This window comes from Chiloscyllium plagiosum, unplaced genomic scaffold (genome assembly GCF_037043375.1).
Source record: "Chiloscyllium plagiosum isolate Xiang-an unplaced genomic scaffold, Cpla_swu_hap1 HiC_scaffold_14, whole genome shotgun sequence".
In the NCBI taxonomy this organism is placed as follows: Eukaryota; Metazoa; Chordata; class Chondrichthyes; order Orectolobiformes; family Hemiscylliidae; genus Chiloscyllium; species Chiloscyllium plagiosum.
The window spans coordinates 50,630,319-50,653,213 of NW_028270152.1; the positions used below are offsets into that span (position 1 = coordinate 50,630,319).

General features: G+C 53.3%; 1 protein-coding gene across 3 annotated transcripts in view; it reads right to left on the reverse strand.

Moving 5' to 3' along the window:
* Window positions 1–22,386, reverse strand: part of tmf1 (TATA element modulatory factor 1) — a 104,439-nt gene extending 82,053 nt beyond the window's left edge. For 2 of the 3 annotated variants that reach the window (XM_087994432.1, XM_087994430.1), the window contains exon 1: window positions 22,003–22,381. In XM_087994432.1, coding sequence (XP_087850558.1) covers window positions 22,003–22,147 — 145 coding nt within the window. In that variant the 5' untranslated portion in view covers window positions 22,148–22,381. Of the gene's footprint in view, window positions 1–22,002 lie in introns of all 3 variants that reach the window. The other variant, XR_015759418.1, reaches the window with a different exon arrangement.
* Window positions 22,387–22,895: the final 509 nt, after the last annotated feature.

Below are 22,895 nucleotides of genomic sequence, written 5' to 3' on the forward strand. Positions count from 1 at the left end.
TCAGACACACACACACTCACTCTCTCTCCTCCTGTCAGACACACACACATAATCTCTCTCTCTCCTCCTGTCAGACACACACACACTCTCTCTCCTCCTGTCAGACACACACACACACTCTCTCTCCTCCTGTCAGACACACACACACACTCTCTCTCCTCCTGTCAGACACACACACACACTCTCTCTCTCCTCCTGTCAGACACACACACACACTCTCTCTCTCCTCCTGTCAGACACACACACTCTCTCTCTCTCCTCCTGTCAGACACACACACTCTCTCTCTCTCCTGTCAGACATACACACACACACTCTCTCTCCTCCTGTCAGACACACACACACTCTCTCTCTCCTCCTGTCAGACACACACACTCTCTCTCTCCTCCTGTCAGACACACACACACTCTCTCTCTCCTCCTGTCAGACACACACACACTCTCTCTCTCCTCCTGTCAGACACACACACTCTCTCTCTCCTCCTGTCAGACACACACTCTCTCTCTCTCCTCCTGTCAGACACACACACACACACTCTCTCTCCTCCTGTCAGACACACACACACACTCTCTCTCTCCTCCTGTCAGACACACACACACACTCTCTCTCTCCTCCTGTCAGACACACACACACTCTCTCTCCTCCTGTCAGACACACACACACACACTCTCTCTCTCCTCCTGTCAGACACACACACACACACTCTCTCTCCTCCTGTCAGACACACACACACACACTCTCTCTCCTCCTGTCAGACACACACACACACTCTCTCTCTCCTCCTGTCAGACACACACTCTCTCTCTCTGCTCCTGTCAGACACACACACTCTCTCTCTCCTCCTGTCACACACACACTCTCTCTCTCTCCTCCTGTCAGACACACACACTCTCTCTCTCTCCTCCTGTCAGACATACACACACACACTCTCTCTCCTCCTGTCAGACACACACACACTCTCTCTCTCCTCCTGTCAGACACACACACTCTCTCTCTCCTCCTGTCAGACACACACACACTCTCTCTCTCCTCCTGTCAGACACACACACTCTCTCTCTCCTCCTGTCAGACACACACATCTCTCTCTCTCCTCCTGTCAGACACACACACACACACTCTCTCTCCTCCTGTCAGACACACACACACACTCTCTCTCCTCCTGTCAGACACACACACACACTCTCTCTCTCCTCCTGTCAGACACACACACTCTCTCTCTCCTCCTGTCAGACACACACACTCTCTCTCTCCTCCTGTCAGACACACACACACACACTCTCTCTCCTCCTGTCAGACACACACACACACTCTCTCTCTCCTCCTGTCAGACACACACACACACTCTCTCTCTCCTCCTGTCAGACACACACACACTCTCTCTCCTCCTGTCAGACACACACACACACTCTCTCTCTCCTCCTGTCAGACACACACACACACACACTCTCTCTCCTCCTGTCAGACACACACACACACTCTCTCTCCTCCTGTCAGACACACACTCTCTCTCTCTGCTCCTGTCAGACACACACACTCTCTCTCTCCTCCTGTCAGACACACACACTCTCTCTCTCTCCTCCTGTCAGACACACACACTCTCTCTCTCTCCTCCTGTCAGACATACACACACACACTCACTCTCCTCCTGTCAGACACACACACACTCTCTCTCTCCTCCTGTCAGACACACACACTCTCTCTCTCCTCCTGTCAGACACACACACTCTCTCTCTCCTCCTGTCAGACACACACACACTCTCTCTCTCCTCCTGTCAGACACACACACTCTCTCTCTCCTCCTGTCAGACACACACTCTCTCTCTCTCCTCCTGTCAGACACACACACTCTCTCTCTCCTCCTGTCAGACACACACTCTCTCTCTCTCCTCCTGTCAGACACACACACACTCACTCTCTCTCCTCCTGTCAGACACACACACACTCACTCTCTCTCCTCCTGTCAGACACACACACACTCTCTCTCTCTCTCCTCCTGTCAGACACACACTCTCTCTCCTCCTGTCAGACACACACTCTCTCTCTCTCCTCCTGTCAGACACACACTCTCTCTCTCTCCTCCTGTCAGACACACACTCTCTCTCTCTCCTCCTGTCAGACACACACACACACTCTCTCTCCTCCTGTCAGACACACACACACTCTCTCCTCCTGTCAGACACACACACACTCACTCTCTCCTCCTGTCAGACACACACACACTCTCTCTCTCTCCTCCTGTCAGACACACACTCTCTCTCTCTCCTCCTGTCAGACACACACTCTCTCTCTCTCCTCCTGTCAGACACACACACACACTCTCTCTCCTCCTGTCAGACACACACACACACTCTCTCTCTCCTCCTGTCAGACACACACACACTCTCTCTCTCTCTCTCCTCCTGTCAGACACACACACACTCTCTCTCTCTCTCTCCTCCTGTCAGACACACACACTCTCTCTCCTCCTGTCAGACACACACACACTCTCTCTCCTCCTGTCAGACACACACTCTCTCTCTCTCCTCCTGTCAGACACACACTCTCTCTCTCTCCTCCTGTCAGACACACACTCTCTCTCTCTCCTCCTGTCAGACACACACACACACTCTCTCTCTCCTCCTGTCAGACACACACACTCTCTCTCTCCTCCTGTCAGACACACACACACACTCTCTCTCCTCCTGTCAGACAGACACACACACACACACACTCTCTCTCTCTCTCCTCCTGTCAGACACACACACACACTCTCTCTCTCCTCCTGTCAGACACACACACACACTCTCCTCCTGTCAGACACACACACACACTCTCTCTCTCCTCCTTTCAGACACACACACACTCTCTCTCTCCTCCTGTCAGACACACACACACACACACTCTCTCTCCTCCTGTCAGACACACACACTCTCTCTCTCTCCTCCTGTCAGACACACACACACACACTCTCTCTCCTCTTGTCAGACACACACACACACACTCTCTCTCATCCTGTCAGACACACACACTCTCTCTCTCTCCTCCTGTCAGACACACACACTCTCTCTCTCTCCTCCTGTCAGACACACACACACTCACTCTCTCTCCTCCTGTCAGACACACACACACTCACTCTCTCTCCTCCTGTCAGACACACACACACACTCACTCTCTCTCCTCCTGTCAGACACACACACTCTCTCTCTCCTCCTGTCAGACACACACACACACTCTCTCTCTCCTCCTGTCAGACACACACACACACTCTCTCTCTCCTCCTGTCAGACACACACACACACTCTCTCTCTCCTCCTGTCAGACACACACACACATTCTCTCTCTCCTCCTGTCAGACACACACACACATTCTCTCTCTCCTCCTGTCAGACACACACACACACACTCTCTCTCCTCCTGTCAGACACACACACACACTCTCTCCTCCTGTCAGACACACACACACTCACTCTCTCTCCTCCTGTCAGACACACACACACTCACTCTCTCTCCTCCTGTCAGACACACACACACTCTCTCTCTCTCCTCCTGTCAGACACACACTCTCTCTCCTCCTGTCAGACACACACTCTCTCTCTCTCCTCCTGTCAGACACACACTCTCTCTCTCTCCTCCTGTCAGACACACACTCTCTCTCTCCTCCTGTCAGACACACACTCTCTCTCCTCCTGTCAGACACACACACACACACTCCCTCCTGTCAGACACACACACACTCACTCTCTCTCCTCCTGTCAGACACACACACACTCACTCTCTCTCCTCCTGTCAGACACACACACACTCTCTCTCTCTCCTCCTGTCAGACACACACACACTCTCTCTCCTCCTGTCAGACACACACTCTCTCTCTCTCCTCCTGTCAGACACACACACACTCTCTCTCTCCTCCTGTCAGACACACACACACACTCTCTCCTCCTGTCAGACACACACTCTCTCTCTCTCCTCCTGTCAGACACACACTCTCTCTCTCTCCTCCTGTCAGACACACACTCTCTCTCTCCTCCTGTCAGACACACACACACACATTCTCTCTCCTCCTGTCAGACACACACACACTCTCTCCTCCTGTCAGACACACACACACACTCACTCTCTCTCCTCCTGTCAGACACACACACACTCTCTCTCTCTCCTCCTGTCAGACACACACACTCTCTCTCCTCCTGTCAGACACACACACACTCTCTCTCCTCCTGTCAGACACACACTCTCTCTCTCTCTCCTCCTGTCAGACACACACTCTCTCTCTCTCCTCCTGTCAGACACACACTCTCTCTCTCTCCTCCTGTCAGACACACACACACACACACTCTCTCCTCCTATCAGACACACACACACACTCTCTCTCCTCCTGTCAGACACACACACACTCACTCTCTCTCCTCCTGTCAGACACACACACACTCACTCTCTCTCCTCCTGTCAGACACACACACACTCTCTCTCTCTCCTCCTGTCAGACACACACTCTCTCTCCTCCTGTCAGACACACACTCTCTCTCTCTCCTCCTGTCAGACACACACTCTCTCTCTCCTCCTGTCAGACACACACTCTCTCTCTCTCCTCCTGTCAGACACACACACACACACTCTCTCTCCTCCTGTCAGACACACACACACTCTCTCCTCCTGTCAGACACACACACACTCACTCTCTCTCCTCCTGTCAGACACACACACACTCACTCTCTCTCCTCCTGTCAGACACACACACACTCACTCTCTCTCCTCCTGCCAGACACACACACACTCTCTCTCTCTCCTCCTGTCAGACACACACTCTCTCTCTCTCCTCCTGTCAGACACACACTCTCTCTCTCTCCTCCTGTCAGACACACACTCTCTCTCTCTCCTCCTGTCAGACACACACTCTCTCTCTCTCCTCCTGTCAGACACACACACACACACTCTCTCTCTCTCCTCCTGTCAGACACACACACACTCTCCCTCTCTCCTCCTGTCAGACACACACACTCTCTCTCTCCTCCTGTCAGACACACACACACTCAATCTCTCACCTCCTGTCAGACACACACACTCTCTCTCCTCCTGTCAGACACACACACACTCTCTCTCTCTCTCCTCCTGTCAGACACACACACACACACTCTCTCTCTCCTCCTGTCAGACACACACACACTCACTCTCTCTCCTCCTGTCAGACACACACACACTCACTCTCTCTCCTCCTGTCAGACACACACACACACACTCTCTCTCTCCTCCTGTCAGACACACACACACACACACTCTCTCTCTCCTCCTGTCAGACACACACTCTCTCTCTCTGCTCCTGTCAGACACACACACTCTCTCTCTCCTCCTGTCAGACACACACACTCTCTCTCTCTCCTCCTGTCAGACACACACACACTCTCTCTCCTCCTGTCAGACATACACACACACACTCTCTCTCCTCCTGTCAGACACACACACACTCTCTCTCTCCTCCTGTCAGACACACACACTCTCTCTCTCCTCCTGTCAGACACACACACTCTCTCTCTCTCCTCCTGTCAGACATACACACACACACTCTCTCTCCTCCTGTCAGACACACACACACTCTCTCTCTCCTCCTGTCAGACACACACACTCTCTCTCTCCTCCTGTCAGACACACACACACTCTCTCTCTCCTCCTGTCAGACACACACAATCTCTCTCTCCTCCTGTCAGACACACTCTCTCTCTCTCCTCCTGTCAGACACACTCTCTCTCTCTCCTCCTATCAGACACACACTCTCTCTCTCTCCTCCTGTCAGACACACACACACACTCTCTCTCTCCTCCTGTCAGACACACACACACACTCTCTCCTCCTGTCAGACACACACTCTCTCTCTCTCCTCCTGTCAGACACACACACACTCTCTCTCTCCTCCTGTCAGACACACACTCTCTCTCTCTCCTCCTGTCAGACACACACACACTCACTCTCTCTCCTCCTGTCAGACACACACACACTCACTCTCTCTCCTCCTGTCAGACACACACACACTCTCTCTCTCTCTCCTCCTGTCAGACACACACTCTCTCTCCTCCTGTCAGACACACACTCTCTCTCTCTCCTCCTGTCAGACACACACTCTCTCTCTCTCCTCCTGTCAGACACACACTCTCTCTCTCTCCTCCTGTCAGACACACACACACACTCTCTCTCCTCCTGTCAGACACACACACACTCTCTCCTCCTGTCAGACACACACACACTCACTCTCTCCTCCTGTCAGACACACACACACTCTCTCTCTCTCCTCCTGTCAGACACACACTCTCTCTCTCTCCTCCTGTCAGACACACACTCTCTCTCTCTCCTCCTGTCAGACACACACACACACTCTCTCTCCTCCTGTCAGACACACACACACACACTCTCTCTCTCCTCCTGTCAGACACACACACACTCTCTCCTCCTGTCAGACACACACACACTCACTCTCTCTCCTCCTGTCAGACACACACACACTCACTCTCTCTCCTCCTGTCAGACACACACACACTCACTCTCTCTCCTCCTGTCAGACACACACACACTCACTCTCTCTCCTCCTGTCAGACACACACACACTCTCTCTCTCTCCTCCTGTCAGACACACACTCTCTCTCTCTCCTCCTGTCAGACACACACTCTCTCTCTCTCCTCCTGTCAGACACACACTCTCTCTCTCTCCTCCTGTCAGACACACACACACACTCTCTCTCTCTCCTCCTGTCAGACACACACACACACACTCTCTCTCTCTCCTCCTGTCAGACACACACACACACTCTCTCTCTCTCCTCCTGTCAGACACACACACTCTCTCTCTCCTCCTGTCAGACACACACACACTCACTCTCTCTCCTCCTGTCAGACACACACACACACACAGTCTCTCTCCTCCTGTCAGACACACACACACACACTCTCTCTCTCCTCCTGTCAGACACACACACACTCTCTCTCACTCTCTCATCCTGTCAGACACACACACACTCTCTCTCCTCCTTCAGACACACACACACACTCTCTCTCTCCTCCTGTCAGACACACACACACTCTCTCTCTCTCCTCCTGTCAGACACACACACACTCTCTCTCTCTCCTCCTGTCAGACACACACACACACACTCTCCCTCTCCTCCTGTCAGACACACACACTCTCTCTCTCCTCCTGTCAGACACACACACTCTCTCTCTCCTCCTGTCAGACACACACACACACTCTCTCCTCCTGTCAGACACACACACACACTCTCTCTCTCCTCCTGTCAGACACACACACACTCTCTCTCTCCTCCTGTCAGACACACACACACACTCTCTCTCCTCCTGTCAGACACACACACACACACACTCTCTCTCTCTCCTCCTGTCAGACACACACACACACACACTCTCTCTCTCCTCCTGTCAGACACACACACACACTCTCCTCCTGTCAGACACACACACACACTCTCTCCTCCTGTCAGACACACACACTCTCTCTCTCTCTCCTCCTGTCAGACACACACACACTCTCTCTCTCTCCTCCTGTCAGGCACACACACACACACTCTCCCTCTCCTCCTGTCAGACACACACACTCTCTCTCTCCTCCTGTCAGACACACACACTCTCTCTCTCCTCCTGTCAGACACACACACACACTCTCTCCTCCTGTCAGACACACACACACACACACTCTCTCTCTCTCCTCCTGTCAGACACACACACACACTCTCTCTCTCCTCCTGTCAGACACACACACACACTCTCCTCCTGTCAGACACACACACACACTCTCTCTCTCCTCCTGTCAGACACACACACACTCTCTCTCTCCTCCTGTCAGACACACACACACACTCTCTCTCCTCCTGTCAGACACACACACACTCACTCTCTCTCCTCCTGTCAGACACACACACATAATCTCTCTCTCTCCTCCTGTCAGACACACACACACTCTCTCTCCTCCTGTCAGACACACACACACACACTCTCTCTCCTCCTGTCAGACACACACACACACTCTCTCTCTCCTCCTGTCAGACACACACACACACTCTCTCTCTCCTCCTGTCAGACACACACACTCTCTCTCTCTCCTCCTGTCAGACACACACACTCTCTCTCTCTCCTCCTGTCAGACATACACACACACACTCTCTCTCCTCCTGTCAGACACACACACACTCTCTCTCTCCTCCTGTCAGACACACACACTCTCTCTCTCCTCCTGTCAGACACACACACACTCTCTCTCTCCTCCTGTCAGATACACACACTCTCTCTCTCCTCCTGTCAGACACACACTCTCTCTCTCTCCTCCTGTCAGACACACACACACACACTCTCTCTCCTCCTGTCAGACACACACACACACTCTCTCTCTCCTCCTGTCAGACACACACACACACTCTCTCTCTCCTCCTGTCAGACACACACACACTCTCTCTCCTCCTGTCAGACACACACACACACACTCTCTCTCTCCTCCTGTCAGACACACACACACACACTCTCTCTCCTCCTGTCAGACACACACACACACACTCTCTCTCCTCCTGTCAGACACACACACACACTCTCTCTCTCCTCCTGTCAGACACACACTCTCTCTCTCTGCTCCTGTCAGACACACACACTCTCTCTCTCTCCTCCTGTCAGACATACACACACACACTCTCTCTCCTCCTGTCAGACACACACACACTCTCTCTCTCCTCCTGTCAGACACACACACTCTCTCTCTCCTCCTGTCAGACACACACACACTCTCTCTCTCCTCCTGTCAGACACACACACTCTCTCTCTCCTCCTGTCAGACACACACATTCTCTCTCTCCTCCTGTCAGACACACACACACACACTCTCTCTCCTCCTGTCAGACACACACACACACTCTCTCTCTCCTCCTGTCAGACACACACACACTCTCTCTCTCCTCCTGTCAGACACACACACTCTCTCTCTCCTCCTGTCAGACACACACACTCTCTCTCTCCTCCTGTCAGACACACACACACACACTCTCTCTCCTCCTGTCAGACACACACACACACTCTCTCTCTCCTCCTGTCAGACACACACACACACTCTCTCTCTCCTCCTGTCAGACACACACACACTCTCTCTCCTCCTGTCAGACACACACACACACTCTCTCTCTCCTCCTGTCAGACACACACACACACACACTCTCTCTCCTCCTGTCAGACACACACACACACTCTCTCTCTCCTCCTGTCAGACACACACTCTCTCTCTCTGCTCCTGTCAGACACACACACTCTCTCTCTCCTCCTGTCAGACACACACACTCACTCTCTCTCCTCCTGTCAGACACACACACTCTCTCTCTCTCCTCCTGTCAGACATACACACACACACTCTCTCTCCTCCTGTCAGACACACACACACTCTCTCTCTCCTCCTGTCAGACACACACACTCTCTCTCTCCTCCTGTCAGACACACACACACTCTCTCTCTCCTCCTGTCAGACACACACACTCTCTCTCTCCTCCTGTCAGACACACACTCTCTCTCTCTCCTCCTGTCAGACACACACTCTCTCTCTCCTCCTATCAGACACACACTCTCTCTCTCTCCTCCTGTCAGACACACACACACTCTCTCTCTCCTCCTGTCAGACACACACACACACTCTCTCCTCCTGTCAGACACACACTCTCTCTCTCTCCTCCTGTCAGACACACACACACTCTCTCTCTCCTCCTGTCAGACACACACTCTCTCTCTCTCCTCCTGTCAGACACACACACACTCACTCTCTCTCCTCCTGTCAGACACACACACACTCACTCTCTCTCCTCCTGTCAGACACACACACACTCTCTCTCTCTCTCCTCCTGTCAGACACACACTCTCTCTCCTCCTGTCAGACACACACTCTCTCTCTCTCCTCCTGTCAGACACACACTCTCTCTCTCTCCTCCTGTCAGACACACACTCTCTCTCTCTCCTCCTGTCAGACACACACACACACTCTCTCTCCTCCTGTCAGACACACACACACTCTCTCCTCCTGTCAGACACACACACACTCACTCTCTCCTCCTGTCAGACACACACACACTCTCTCTCTCTCCTCCTGTCAGACACACACTCTCTCTCTCTCCTCCTGTCAGACACACACTCTCTCTCTCTCCTCCTGTCAGACACACACACACACTCTCTCTCCTCCTGTCAGACACACACACACACTCTCTCTCTCCTCCTGTCAGACACACACACACTCTCTCTCTCTCTCTCTCCTCCTGTCAGACACACACACACTCTCTCTCTCTCTCCTCCTGTCAGACACACACACTCTCTCTCCTCCTGTCAGACACACACACACTCTCTCTCCTCCTGTCAGACACACACTCTCTCTCTCTCCTCGTGTCAGACACACACTCTCTCTCTCTCCTCCTGTCAGACACACACTCTCTCTCTCTCCTCCTGTCAGACACACACACACACTCTCTCTCTCCTCCTGTCAGACACACACACTCTCTCTCTCCTCCTGTCAGACACACACACACACACACTCTCTCTCTCTCTCCTCCTGTCAGACACACACACACACTCTCTCTCTCCTCCTGTCAGACACACACACACACTCTCCTCCTGTCAGACACACACACACACTCTCTCTCTCCTCCTTTCAGACACACACACACTCTCTCTCTCCTCCTGTCAGACACACACACACACACACTCTCTCTCCTCCTGTCAGACACACACACTCTCTCTCTCTCCTCCTGTCAGACACACACACACACACTCTCTCTCCTCTTGTCAGACACACACACACACACTCTCTCTCATCCTGTCAGACACACACACTCTCTCTCTCTCCTCCTGTCAGACACACACACTCTCTCTCTCTCCTCCTGTCAGACACACACACACTAACTCTCTCTCCTCCTGTCAGACACACACACACTCACTCTCTCTCCTCCTGTCAGACACACACACACACTCACTCTCTCTCCTCCTGTCAGACACACACACTCTCTCTCTCCTCCTGTCAGACACACACACACACTCTCTCTCTCCTCCTGTCAGACACACACACACACTCTCTCTCTCCTCCTGTCAGACACACACACACATTCTCTCTCTCCTCCTGTCAGACACACACACACATTCTCTCTCTCCTCCTGTCAGACACACACACACACACTCTCTCTCCTCCTGTCAGACACACACACACACTCTCTCCTCCTGTCAGACACACACACACTCACTCTCTCTCCTCCTGTCAGACACACACACACTCACTCTCTCTCCTCCTGTCAGACACACACACACTCTCTCTCTCTCTTCCTGTCAGACACACACTCTCTCTCCTCCTGTCAGACACACACTCTCTCTCTCTCCTCCTGTCAGACACACACTCTCTCTCTCTCCTCCTGTCAGACACACACTCTCTCTCTCCTCCTGTCAGACACACACACTCTCTCTCCTCCTGTCAGACACACACACACACACTCCCTCCTGTCAGACACACACACACTCACTCTCTCTCCTCCTGTCAGACACACACACTCTCTCTCTCTCTTCCTGTCAGACACTCACTCTCTCTCCTCCTGTCAGACACACACACTCTCTCTCTCTCCTCCTGTCAGACACACACACACTCTCTCTCCTCCTGTCAGACACACACTCTCTCTCTCTCCTCCTGTCAGACACACACACACTCTCTCTCTCCTCCTGTCAGACACACACACACACTCTCTCCTCCTGTCAGACACACACTCTCTCTCTCTCCTCCTGTCAGACACACACTCTCTCTCTCCTCCTGTCAGACACACACACACACATTCTCTCTCCTCCTGTCAGACACACACACACTCTCTCCTCCTGTCAGACACACACACACACTCACTCTCTCTCCTCCTGTCAGACACACACACACTCTCTCTCTCTCCTCCTGTCAGACACACACTCTCTCTCTCTCCTCCTGTCAGACACACACTCTCTCTCTCTCCTCCTGTCAGACACACACTCTCTCTCTCGCCTCCTGTCAGACACACACTCACACACTCTCTCTCCTCCTGTCAGACACACACACACACACTCTCTCCTGTCAGACACATACACTCTCTCTCTCTCTCTCCTCCTGTCAGACACACACACTCTCTCTCCTCCTGTCAGACACACACACACTCTCTCTCCTCCTGTCAGACACACACTCTCTCTCTCTCTCCTCCTGTCAGACACACACTCTCTCTCTCTCCTCCTGTCAGACACACACTCTCTCTCTCTCCTCCTGTCAGACACACACACACACACACTCTCTCCTCCTATCAGACACACACACACACTCTCTCTCCTCCTGTCAGACACACACACACTCACTCTCTCTCCTCCTGTCAGACACACACACACTCACTCTCTCTCCTCCTGTCAGACACACACACACTCTCTCTCTCTCCTCCTGTCAGACACACACTCTCTCTCCTCCTGTCAGACACACACTCTCTCTCTCTCCTCCTGTCAGACACACACTCTCTCTCTCCTCCTGTCAGACACACACTCTCTCTCTCTCCTCCTGTCAGACACACACACACACACTCTCTCTCCTCCTGTCAGACACACACACACTCTCTCCTCCTGTCAGACACACACACACTCACTCTCTCTCCTCCTGTCAGACACACACACACTCACTCTCTCTCCTCCTGTCAGACACACACACACTCACTCTCTCTCCTCCTGCCAGACACACACACACTCTCTCTCTCTCCTCCTGTCAGACACACACTCTCTCTCTCTCCTCCTGTCAGACACACACTCTCTCTCTCTCCTCCTGTCAGACACACACTCTCTCTCTCTCCTCCTGTCAGACACACACTCTCTCTCTCTCCTCCTGTCAGACACACACTCTCTCTCTCTCCTCCTGTCAGACACACACACACACACTCTCTCTCTCTCCTCCTGTCAGACACACACACACTCTCCCTCTCTCCTCCTGTCAGACACACACACTCTCTCTCTCCTCCTGTCAGACACACACACACTCACTCTCTCACCTCCTGTCAGACACACACACTCTCTCTCCTCCTGTCAGACACACACACACTCTCTCTCTCTCTCCTCCTGTCAGACACACACACACTCACTCTCTCTCCTCCTGTCAGACACACACACACTCACTCTCTCTCCTCCTGTCAGACACACACACACACACTCTCTCTCTCCTCCTGTCAGACACACACACACACACACACTCTCTCTCTCCTCCTGTCAGACACACACTCTCTCTCTCTGCTCCTGTCAGACACACACACTCTCTCTCTCCTCCTGTCAGACACACACACTCTCTCTCTCTCCTCCTGTCAGACACACACACACTCTCTCTCCTCCTGTCAGACATACACACACACACTCTCTCTCCTCCTGTCAGACACACACACACTCTCTCTCTCCTCCTGTCAGACACACACACTCTCTCTCTCCTCCTGTCAGACACACACACTCTCTCTCTCTCCTCCTGTCAGACACACACACACACACTCTCTCTCCTCCTGTCAGACACACACACACTCTCTCTCTCCTCCTGTCAGACACACACACTCTCTCTCTCCTCCTGTCAGACACACACACACTCTCTCTCTCCTCCTGTCAGACACACACACTCTCTCTCTCCTCCTGTCAGACACACACTCTCTCTCTCTCCTCCTGTCAGACACACACTCTCTCTCTCCTCCTATCAGACACACACTCTCTCTCTCTCCTCCTGTCAGACACACACACACTCTCTCTCTCCTCCTGTCAGACACACACACACACTCTCTCCTCCTGTCAGACACACACTCTCTCTCTCTCCTCCTGTCAGACACACACACACTCTCTCTCTCCTCCTGTCAGACACACACTCTCTCTCTCTCCTCCTGTCAGACACACACACACTCACTCTCTCTCCTCCTGTCAGACACACACACACTCACTCTCTCTCCTCCTGTCAGACACACACACACTCTCTCTCTCTCTCCTCCTGTCAGACACACACTCTCTCTCCTCCTGTCAGACACACACTCTCTCTCTCTCCTCCTGTCAGACACACACTCTCTCTCTCTCCTCCTGTCAGACACACACTCTCTCTCTCTCCTCCTGTCAGACACACACACACACTCTCTCTCCTCCTGTCAGACACACACACACTCTCTCCTCCTGTCAGACACACACACACTCACTCTCTCCTCCTGTCAGACACACACACACTCTCTCTCTCTCCTCCTGTCAGACACACACTCTCTCTCTCTCCTCCTGTCAGACACACACTCTCTCTCTCTCCTCCTGTCAGACACACACACACACTCTCTCTCCTCCTGTCAGACACACACACACACTCTCTCTCTCCTCCTGTCAGACACACACACACTCTCTCTCTCTCTCTCCTCCTGTCAGACACACACACACTCTCTCTCTCTCTCTCCTCCTGTCAGACACACACACTCTCTCTCCTCCTGTCAGACACACACACACTCTCTCTCCTCCTGTCAGACACACACTCTCTCTCTCTCCTCCTGTCAGACACACACTCTCTCTCTCTCCTCCTGTCAGACACACACTCTCTCTCTCTCCTCCTGTCAGACACACACACACACACTCTCTCTCCTCCTGTCAGACACACACACTCTCTCTCTCCTCCTGTCAGACACACACACACACTCTCTCTCCTCCTGTCAGACACACACACACACACACTCTCTCTCTCTCTCCTCCTGTCAGACACACACACACACTCTCTCTCTCCTCCTGTCAGACACACACACACACTCTCCTCCTGTCAGACACACACACACACTCTCTCTCCTCCTTTCAGACACACACACACTCTCTCTCTCCTCCTGTCAGACACACACACACACACACTCTCTCTCCTCCTGTCAGACACACACACTCTCTCTCTCTCCTCCTGTCAAACACACACACACACACTCTCTCTCCTCTTGTCAGACACACACACACACACTCTCTCTCATCCTGTCAGACACACACACTCTCTCTCTCTCCTCCTGTCAGACACACACACTCTCTCTCTCTCCTCCTGTCAGACACACACACACTCACTCTCTCTCCTCCTGTCAGACACACACACACTCACTCTCTCTCCTCCTGTCAGACACACACACACACTCACTCTCTCTCCTCCTGTCAGACACACACACTCTCTCTCTCCTCCTGTCAGACACACACACACACTCTCTCTCTCCTCCTGTCAGACACACACACACACTCTCTCTCTCCTCCTGTCAGACACACACACACATTCTCTCTCTCCTCCTGTCAGACACACACACACATTCTCTCTCTCCTCCTGTCAGACACACACACACACACTCTCTCTCCTCCTGTCAGACACACACACACACTCTCTCCTCCTGTCAGACACACACACACTCACTCTCTCTCCTCCTGTCAGACACACACTCACTCACTCTCTCTCCTCCTGTCAGACACACACACACTCTCTCTCTCTCCTCCTGTCAGACACACACTCTCTCTCCTCCTGTCAGACACACACTCTCTCTCTCTCCTCCTGTCAGACACACACACACACTCTCTCCTCCTGTCAGACACACACTCTCTCTCTCCTCCTGTCAGACACACACACACACACTCTCTCTCCTCCTGTCAGACACACACACACACACTCCCTCCTGTCAGACACACACACACTCACTCTCTCTCCTCCTGTCAGACACACACACACTCACTCTCTCTCCTCCTGTCAGACACACACACACTCTCTCTCTCTCCTCCTGTCAGACACACACACACTCTCTCTCCTCCTGTCAGACACACACTCTCTCTCTCTCCTCCTGTCAGACACACACACACTCTCTCTCTCCTCCTGTCAGACACACACACACACTCTCTCCTCCTGTCAGACACACACTCTCTCTCTCTCCTCCTGTCAGACACACACTCTCTCTCTCTCCTCCTGTCAGACACACACTCTCTCTCTCCTCCTGTCAGACACACACACACACATTCTCTCTCCTCCTGTCAGACACACACACACTCTCTCCTCCTGTCAGACACACACACACACTCACTCTCTCTCCTCCTGTCAGACACACACACACTCTCTCTCTCTCCTCCTGTCAGACACACACACTCTCTCTCTCCTCCTGTCAGACACACACTCTCTCTCTCTCCTCCTGTCAGACACACACTCTCTCTCTCTCCTCCTGTCAGACACACACTCTCTCTCTCTCCTCCTGTCAGACACACACTCTCTCTCTCGCCTCCTGTCAGACACACACTCACACACTCTCTCTCCTCCTGTCAGACACACACACACACACTCTCTCCTGTCAGACACATACACTCTCTCTCTCTCTCTCCTCCTGTCAGACACACACACTCTCTCTCCTCCTGTCAGACACACACACACTCTCTCTCCTCCTGTCAGACACACACTCTCTCTCTCTCTCCTCCTGTCAGACACACACTCTCTCTCTCTCCTCCTGTCAGACACACACTCTCTCTCTCTCCTCCTGTCAGACACACACACACACACACTCTCTCCTCCTATCAGACACACACACACACTCTCTCTCCTCCTGTCAGACACACACACTCACTCTCTCTCCTCCTGTCAGACACACACACACTCACTCTCTCTCCTCCTGTCAGACACACACACACTCTCTCTCTCTCCTCCTGTCAGACACACACTCTCTCTCCTCCTGTCAGACACACACTCTCTCTCTCTCCTCCTGTCAGACACACACTCTCTCTCTCCTCCTGTCAGACACACACTCTCTCTCTCTCCTCCTGTCAGACACACACACACACACTCTCTCTCCTCCTGTCAGACACACACACACTCTCTCCTCCTGTCAGACACACACACACTCACTCTCTCTCCTCCTGTCAGACACACACACACTCACTCTCTCTCCTCCTGTCAGACACACACACACTCACTCTCTCTCCTCCTGCCAGACACACACACACTCTCTCTCTCTCCTCCTGTCAGACACACACTCTCTCTCTCTCCTCCTGTCAGACACACACTCTCTCTCTCTCCTCCTGTCAGACACACACTCTCTCTCTCTCCTCCTGTCAGACACACACTCTCTCTCTCTCCTCCTGTCAGACACACACACACACACTCTCTCTCTCTCCTCCTGTCAGACACACACACACTCTCCCTCTCTCCTCCTGTCAGACACACACACTCTCTCTCTCCTCCTGTCAGACACACACACACTCTCTCTCTCACCTCCTGTCAGACACACACACTCTCTCTCCTCCTGTCAGACACACACACACTCTCTCTCTCTCTCCTCCTGTCAGACACACACACACTCACTCTCTCTCCTCCTGTCAGACACACACACACTCACTCTCTCTCCTCCTGTCAGACACACACACACACACTCTCTCTCTCCTCCTGTCAGACACACACACACACACACTCTCTCTCTCCTCCTGTCAGACACACACTCTCTCTCTCTGCTCCTGTCAGACACACACACTCTCTCTCTCCTCCTGTCAGACACACACACTCTCCTGTCAGACACACACACTCTCTCTCTCCTCCTGTCAGACACACACACTCTCTCTCTCTCCTCCTGTCAGACACACACACACTCTCTCTCCTCCTGTCAGACAACACACACACTCTCTCTCCTGTCAGACACACACACACTCTCTCTCCTCCTGTCAGACACACACTCTCTCTCTCTCTGTCAGACAACACCTCTCTCCTCCTGTCAGACACACACACACACACTCTCTCTCCTCCTGTCAGACACACACACACTCTCTCTCTCCTCCTGTCAGACACACACACTCTCTCTCTCCTCCTGTCAGACACACACACACTCTCTCTCTCCTCGTGTCAGACACACACACTCTCTCTCTCCTCCTGTCAGACACACACTCTCTCTCTCTCCTCCTGTCAGACACACACTCTCTCTCTCCTCCTATCAGACACACACTCTCTCTCTCTCCTCCTGTCAGACACACACACACTCTCTCTCTCCTCCTGTCAGACACACACACACACTCTCTCCTCCTGTCAGACACACACTCTCTCTCTCTCCTCCTGTCAGACACACACACACTCTCTCTCTCCTCCTGTCAGACACACACTCTCTCTCTCTCCTCCTGTCAGACACACACACACTCACTCTCTCTCCTCCTGTCAGACACACACACACTCACTCTCTCTCCTCCTGTCAGACACACACACACTCTCTCTCTCTCTCCTCCTGTCAGACACACACTCTCTCTCCTCCTGTCAGACACACACTCTCTCTCTCTCCTCCTGTCAGACACACACTCTCTCTCTCTCCTCCTGTCAGACACACACTCTCTCTCTCTCCTCCTGTCAGACACACACACACACTCTCTCTCCTCCTGTCAGACACACACACACTCTCTCCTCCTGTCAGACACACACACACTCACTCTCTCCTCCTGTCAGACACACACACACTCTCTCTCTCTCCTCCTGTCAGACACACACTCTCTCTCTCTCCTCCTGTCAGACACACACTCTCTCTCTCTCCTCCTGTCAGACACACACACACACTCTCTCTCCTCCTGTCAGACACACACACACACTCTCTCTCTCCTCCTGTCAGACACACACACACTCTCTCTCTCTCTCTCCTCCTGTCAGACACACACACACTCTCTCTCTCTCTCTCCTCCTGTCAGACACACACACTCTCTCTCCTCCTGTCAGACACACACACACTCTCTCTCCTCCTGTCAGACACACACTCTCTCTCTCTCCTCCTGTCAGACACACACTCTCTCTCTCTCCTCCTGTCAGACACACACTCTCTCTCTCTCCTCCTGTCAGACACACACACACACTCTCTCTCTCCTCCTGTCAGACACACACACTCTCTCTCTCCTCCTGTCAGACACACACACACACTCTCTCTCCTCCTGTCAGACACACACACACACACACTCTCTCTCTCTCTCCTCCTGTCAGACACACACACACACTCTCTCTCTCCTCCTGTCAGACACACACACACACTCTCCTCCTGTCAGACACACACACACACTCTCTCTCTCCTCCTTTCAGACACACACACACTCTCTCTCTCCTCCTGTCAGACACACACACACACACACTCTCTCTCCTCCTGTCAGACACACACACTCTCTCTCTCTCCTCCTGTCAGACACACACACACACACTCTCTCTCCTCTTGTCAGACACACACACACACACTCTCTCTCATCCTGTCAGACACACACACTCTCTCTCTCTCCTCCTGTCAGACACACACACTCTCTCTCTCTCCTCCTGTCAGACACACACACACTCACTCTCTCTCCTCCTGTCAGACACACACACACTCACTCTCTCTCCTCCTGTCAGACACACACACACACTCACTCTCTCTCCTCCTGTCAGACACACACACTCTCTCTCTCCTCCTGTCAGACACACACACACACTCTCTCTCTCCTCCTGTCAGACACACACACACACTCTCTCTCTCCTCCTGTCAGACACACACACACATTCTCTCTCTCCTCCTGTCAGACACACACACACATTCTCTCTCTCCTCCTGTCAGACACACACACACACACTCTCTCTCCTCCTGTCAGACACACACACACACTCTCTCCTCCTGTCAGACACACACACACTCACTCTCTCTCCTCCTGTCAGACACACACTCACTCACTCTCTCTCCTCCTGTCAGACACACACACACTCTCTCTCTCTCCTCCTGTCAGACACACACTCTCTCTCCTCCTGTCAGACACACACTCTCTCTCTCTCCTCCTGTCAGACACACACTCTCTCTCTCTCCTCCTGTCAGACACACACTCTCTCTCTCCTCCTGTCAGACACACACACACACACTCTCTCTCCTCCTGTCAGACACACACACACACACTCCCTCCTGTCAGACACACACACACTCACTCTCTCTCCTCCTGTCAGACACACACACACTCACTCTCTCTCCTCCTGTCAGACACACACACACTCTCTCTCTCTCCTCCTGTCAGACACACACACACTCTCTCTCCTCCTGTCAGACACACACTCTCTCTCTCTCCTCCTGTCAGACACACACACACTCTCTCTCTCCTCCTGTCAGACACACACACACACTCTCTCCTCCTGTCAGACACACACTCTCTCTCTCTCCTCCTGTCAGACACACACTCTCTCTCTCTCCTCCTGTCAGACACACACTCTCTCTCTCCTCCTGTCAGACACACACACACACATTCTCTCTCCTCCTGTCAGACACACACACACTCTCTCCTCCTGTCAGACACACACACACACTCACTCTCTCTCCTCCTGTCAGACACACACACACTCTCTCTCTCTCCTCCTGTCAGACACACACACTCTCTCTCTCCTCCTGTCAGACACACACTCTCTCTCTCTCCTCCTGTCAGACACACACTCTCTCTCTCTCCTCCTGTCAGACACACACTCTCTCTCTCGCCTCCTGTCAGACACACACTCACACACTCTCTCTCCTCCTGTCAGACACACACACACACACTCTCTCCTGTCAGACACATACACTCTCTCTCTCTCTCTCCTCCTGTCAGACACACACACTCTCTCTCCTCCTGTCAGACACACACACACTCTCTCTCCTCCTGTCAGACACACACTCTCTCTCTCTCTCCTCCTGTCAGACACACACTCTCTCTCTCTCCTCCTGTCAGACACACACTCTCTCTCTCTCCTCCTGTCAGACACACACACACACACACTCTCTCCTCCTATCAGACACACACACACACTCTCTCTCCTCCTGTCAGACACACACACACTCACTCTCTCTCCTCCTGTCAGACACACACACACTCACTCTCTCTCCTCCTGTCAGACACACACACACTCTCTCTCTCTCCTCCTGTCAGACACACACTCTCTCTCCTCCTGTCAGACACACACTCTCTCTCTCTCCTCCTGTCAGACACACACTCTCTCTCTCCTCCTGTCAGACACACACTCTCTCTCTCTCCTCCTGTCAGACACACACACACACACTCTCTCTCCTCCTGTCAGACACACACACACTCTCTCCTCCTGTCAGACACACACACACTCACTCTCTCTCCTCCTGTCAGACACACACACACTCACTCTCTCTCCTCCTGTCAGACACACACACACTCACTCTCTCTCCTCCTGCCAGACACACACACACTCTCTCTCTCTCCTCCTGTCAGACACACACTCTCTCTCTCTCCTCCTGTCAGACACACACTCTCTCTCTCTCCTCCTGTCAGACACACACTCTCTCTCTCTCCTCCTGTCAGACACACACTCTCTCTCTCTCCTCCTGTCAGACACACACACACACACTCTCTCTCTCTCCTCCTGTCAGACACACACACACTCTCCCTCTCTCCTCCTGTCAGACACACACACTCTCTCTCTCCTCCTGTCAGACACACACACACTCACTCTCTCACCTCCTGTCAGACACACACACTCTCTCTCCTCCTGTCAGACACACACACACTCTCTCTCTCTCTCCTCCTGTCAGACACACACACACACACTCTCTCTCTCCTCCTGTCAGACACACACACACTCACTCTCTCTCCTCCTGTCAGACACACACACACTCACTCTCTCTCCTCCTGTCAGACACACACACACACACTCTCTCTCTCCTCCTGTCAGACACACACACACACACACTCTCTCTCTCCTCCTGTCAGACACACACTCTCTCTCTCTGCTCCTGTCAGACACACACACTCTCTCTCTCCTCCTGTCAGACACACACACACTCTCTCTCTCCTCCTGTCAGACACACACACACACTCTCTCTCTCTCCTCCTGTCAGACACACACACACTCTCTCTCCTCCTGTCAGACACACACACTCTCTCTCCTCCTGTCAGACACACACACTCTCTCTCTCCTCCTGTCAGACACACACACACACTCTCTCTCTCCTCCTGTCAGACATACTCTCTCTCTCCCTCTCACTGACTGTCACACTCACTCTCTGTTTCACTCGAAGTCTCTGTACCTTCCTCATATCCCGTCGTGATGCTGTCAGACCAGGCGATCCCCTCATCTTCCTGGATGTCTAAGACCCTGTCGATTGATTTCTGAGCCTGGGACAGCGCCTGTTTCGCGAAGGTCGACAGATGGGAAGCATTGAACCAGCTCATCCCGGGAGCAGCGTCCCGAGGCCGAGGCCGAGGCCTTTCCAGTGCCGGGCCCGGACTCAATCACCGCCCTGTAGTTCACAGCCTCTCCCACTCAAGACAAGGACTACAGCCTGCCCCGTGACAGTAGCACGATCCTCAGGAGACAAACCCACTCAGTGTTGGAGGAGGACCCGAAAGGTCGGCCCGCTCTGCGGGTGTTTCCCGTCTCTCGGCTGCTCCACGTCGCAGTCCTCACTCCCAGCCTGCCCCGCGCCCGCCGTCCTCACTCCCAGCCTGCCCCGCGCCCGCCGTCCTCACTCCCAGCCTGCCCCGCGTCCGCCGTCCTCACTGCCAGCCTGCCCCGCGTCCGCCGTCCTCACTGCCAGCCTGCCCCGCGTCCGCCGTCCTCACTCCCAGCCTGCCCCGCGCCCGCCGTCCTCACTGCCAGCCTGCCCCGCGTCCGCCGTCCTCGCTCCCAGCCTTGCCCCGCGCCCGCCGTCCTCACTCCCAGCCTTGCCCCGCGTCCGCCGTCCTTCCTTCACATACTTGCAGCCCAGGTCGTGCACACTTTGATGCGAATCGCTCCTGCTTTGCCCAGCATTCTCGGCCTACACCCAGCTCTGGGGTAAAAACAATGACTGCAGATGCTGGAAACCAGATTCTGGATCAGTGGTGCTGGAAGAGCACAGCAGTTCAGGCAGCATCCGAAAAGCTTCGAAATCGACGTTTCGGGCAAAAGCCCTTCATCAGGAATAAAGGCAGAGAGCCT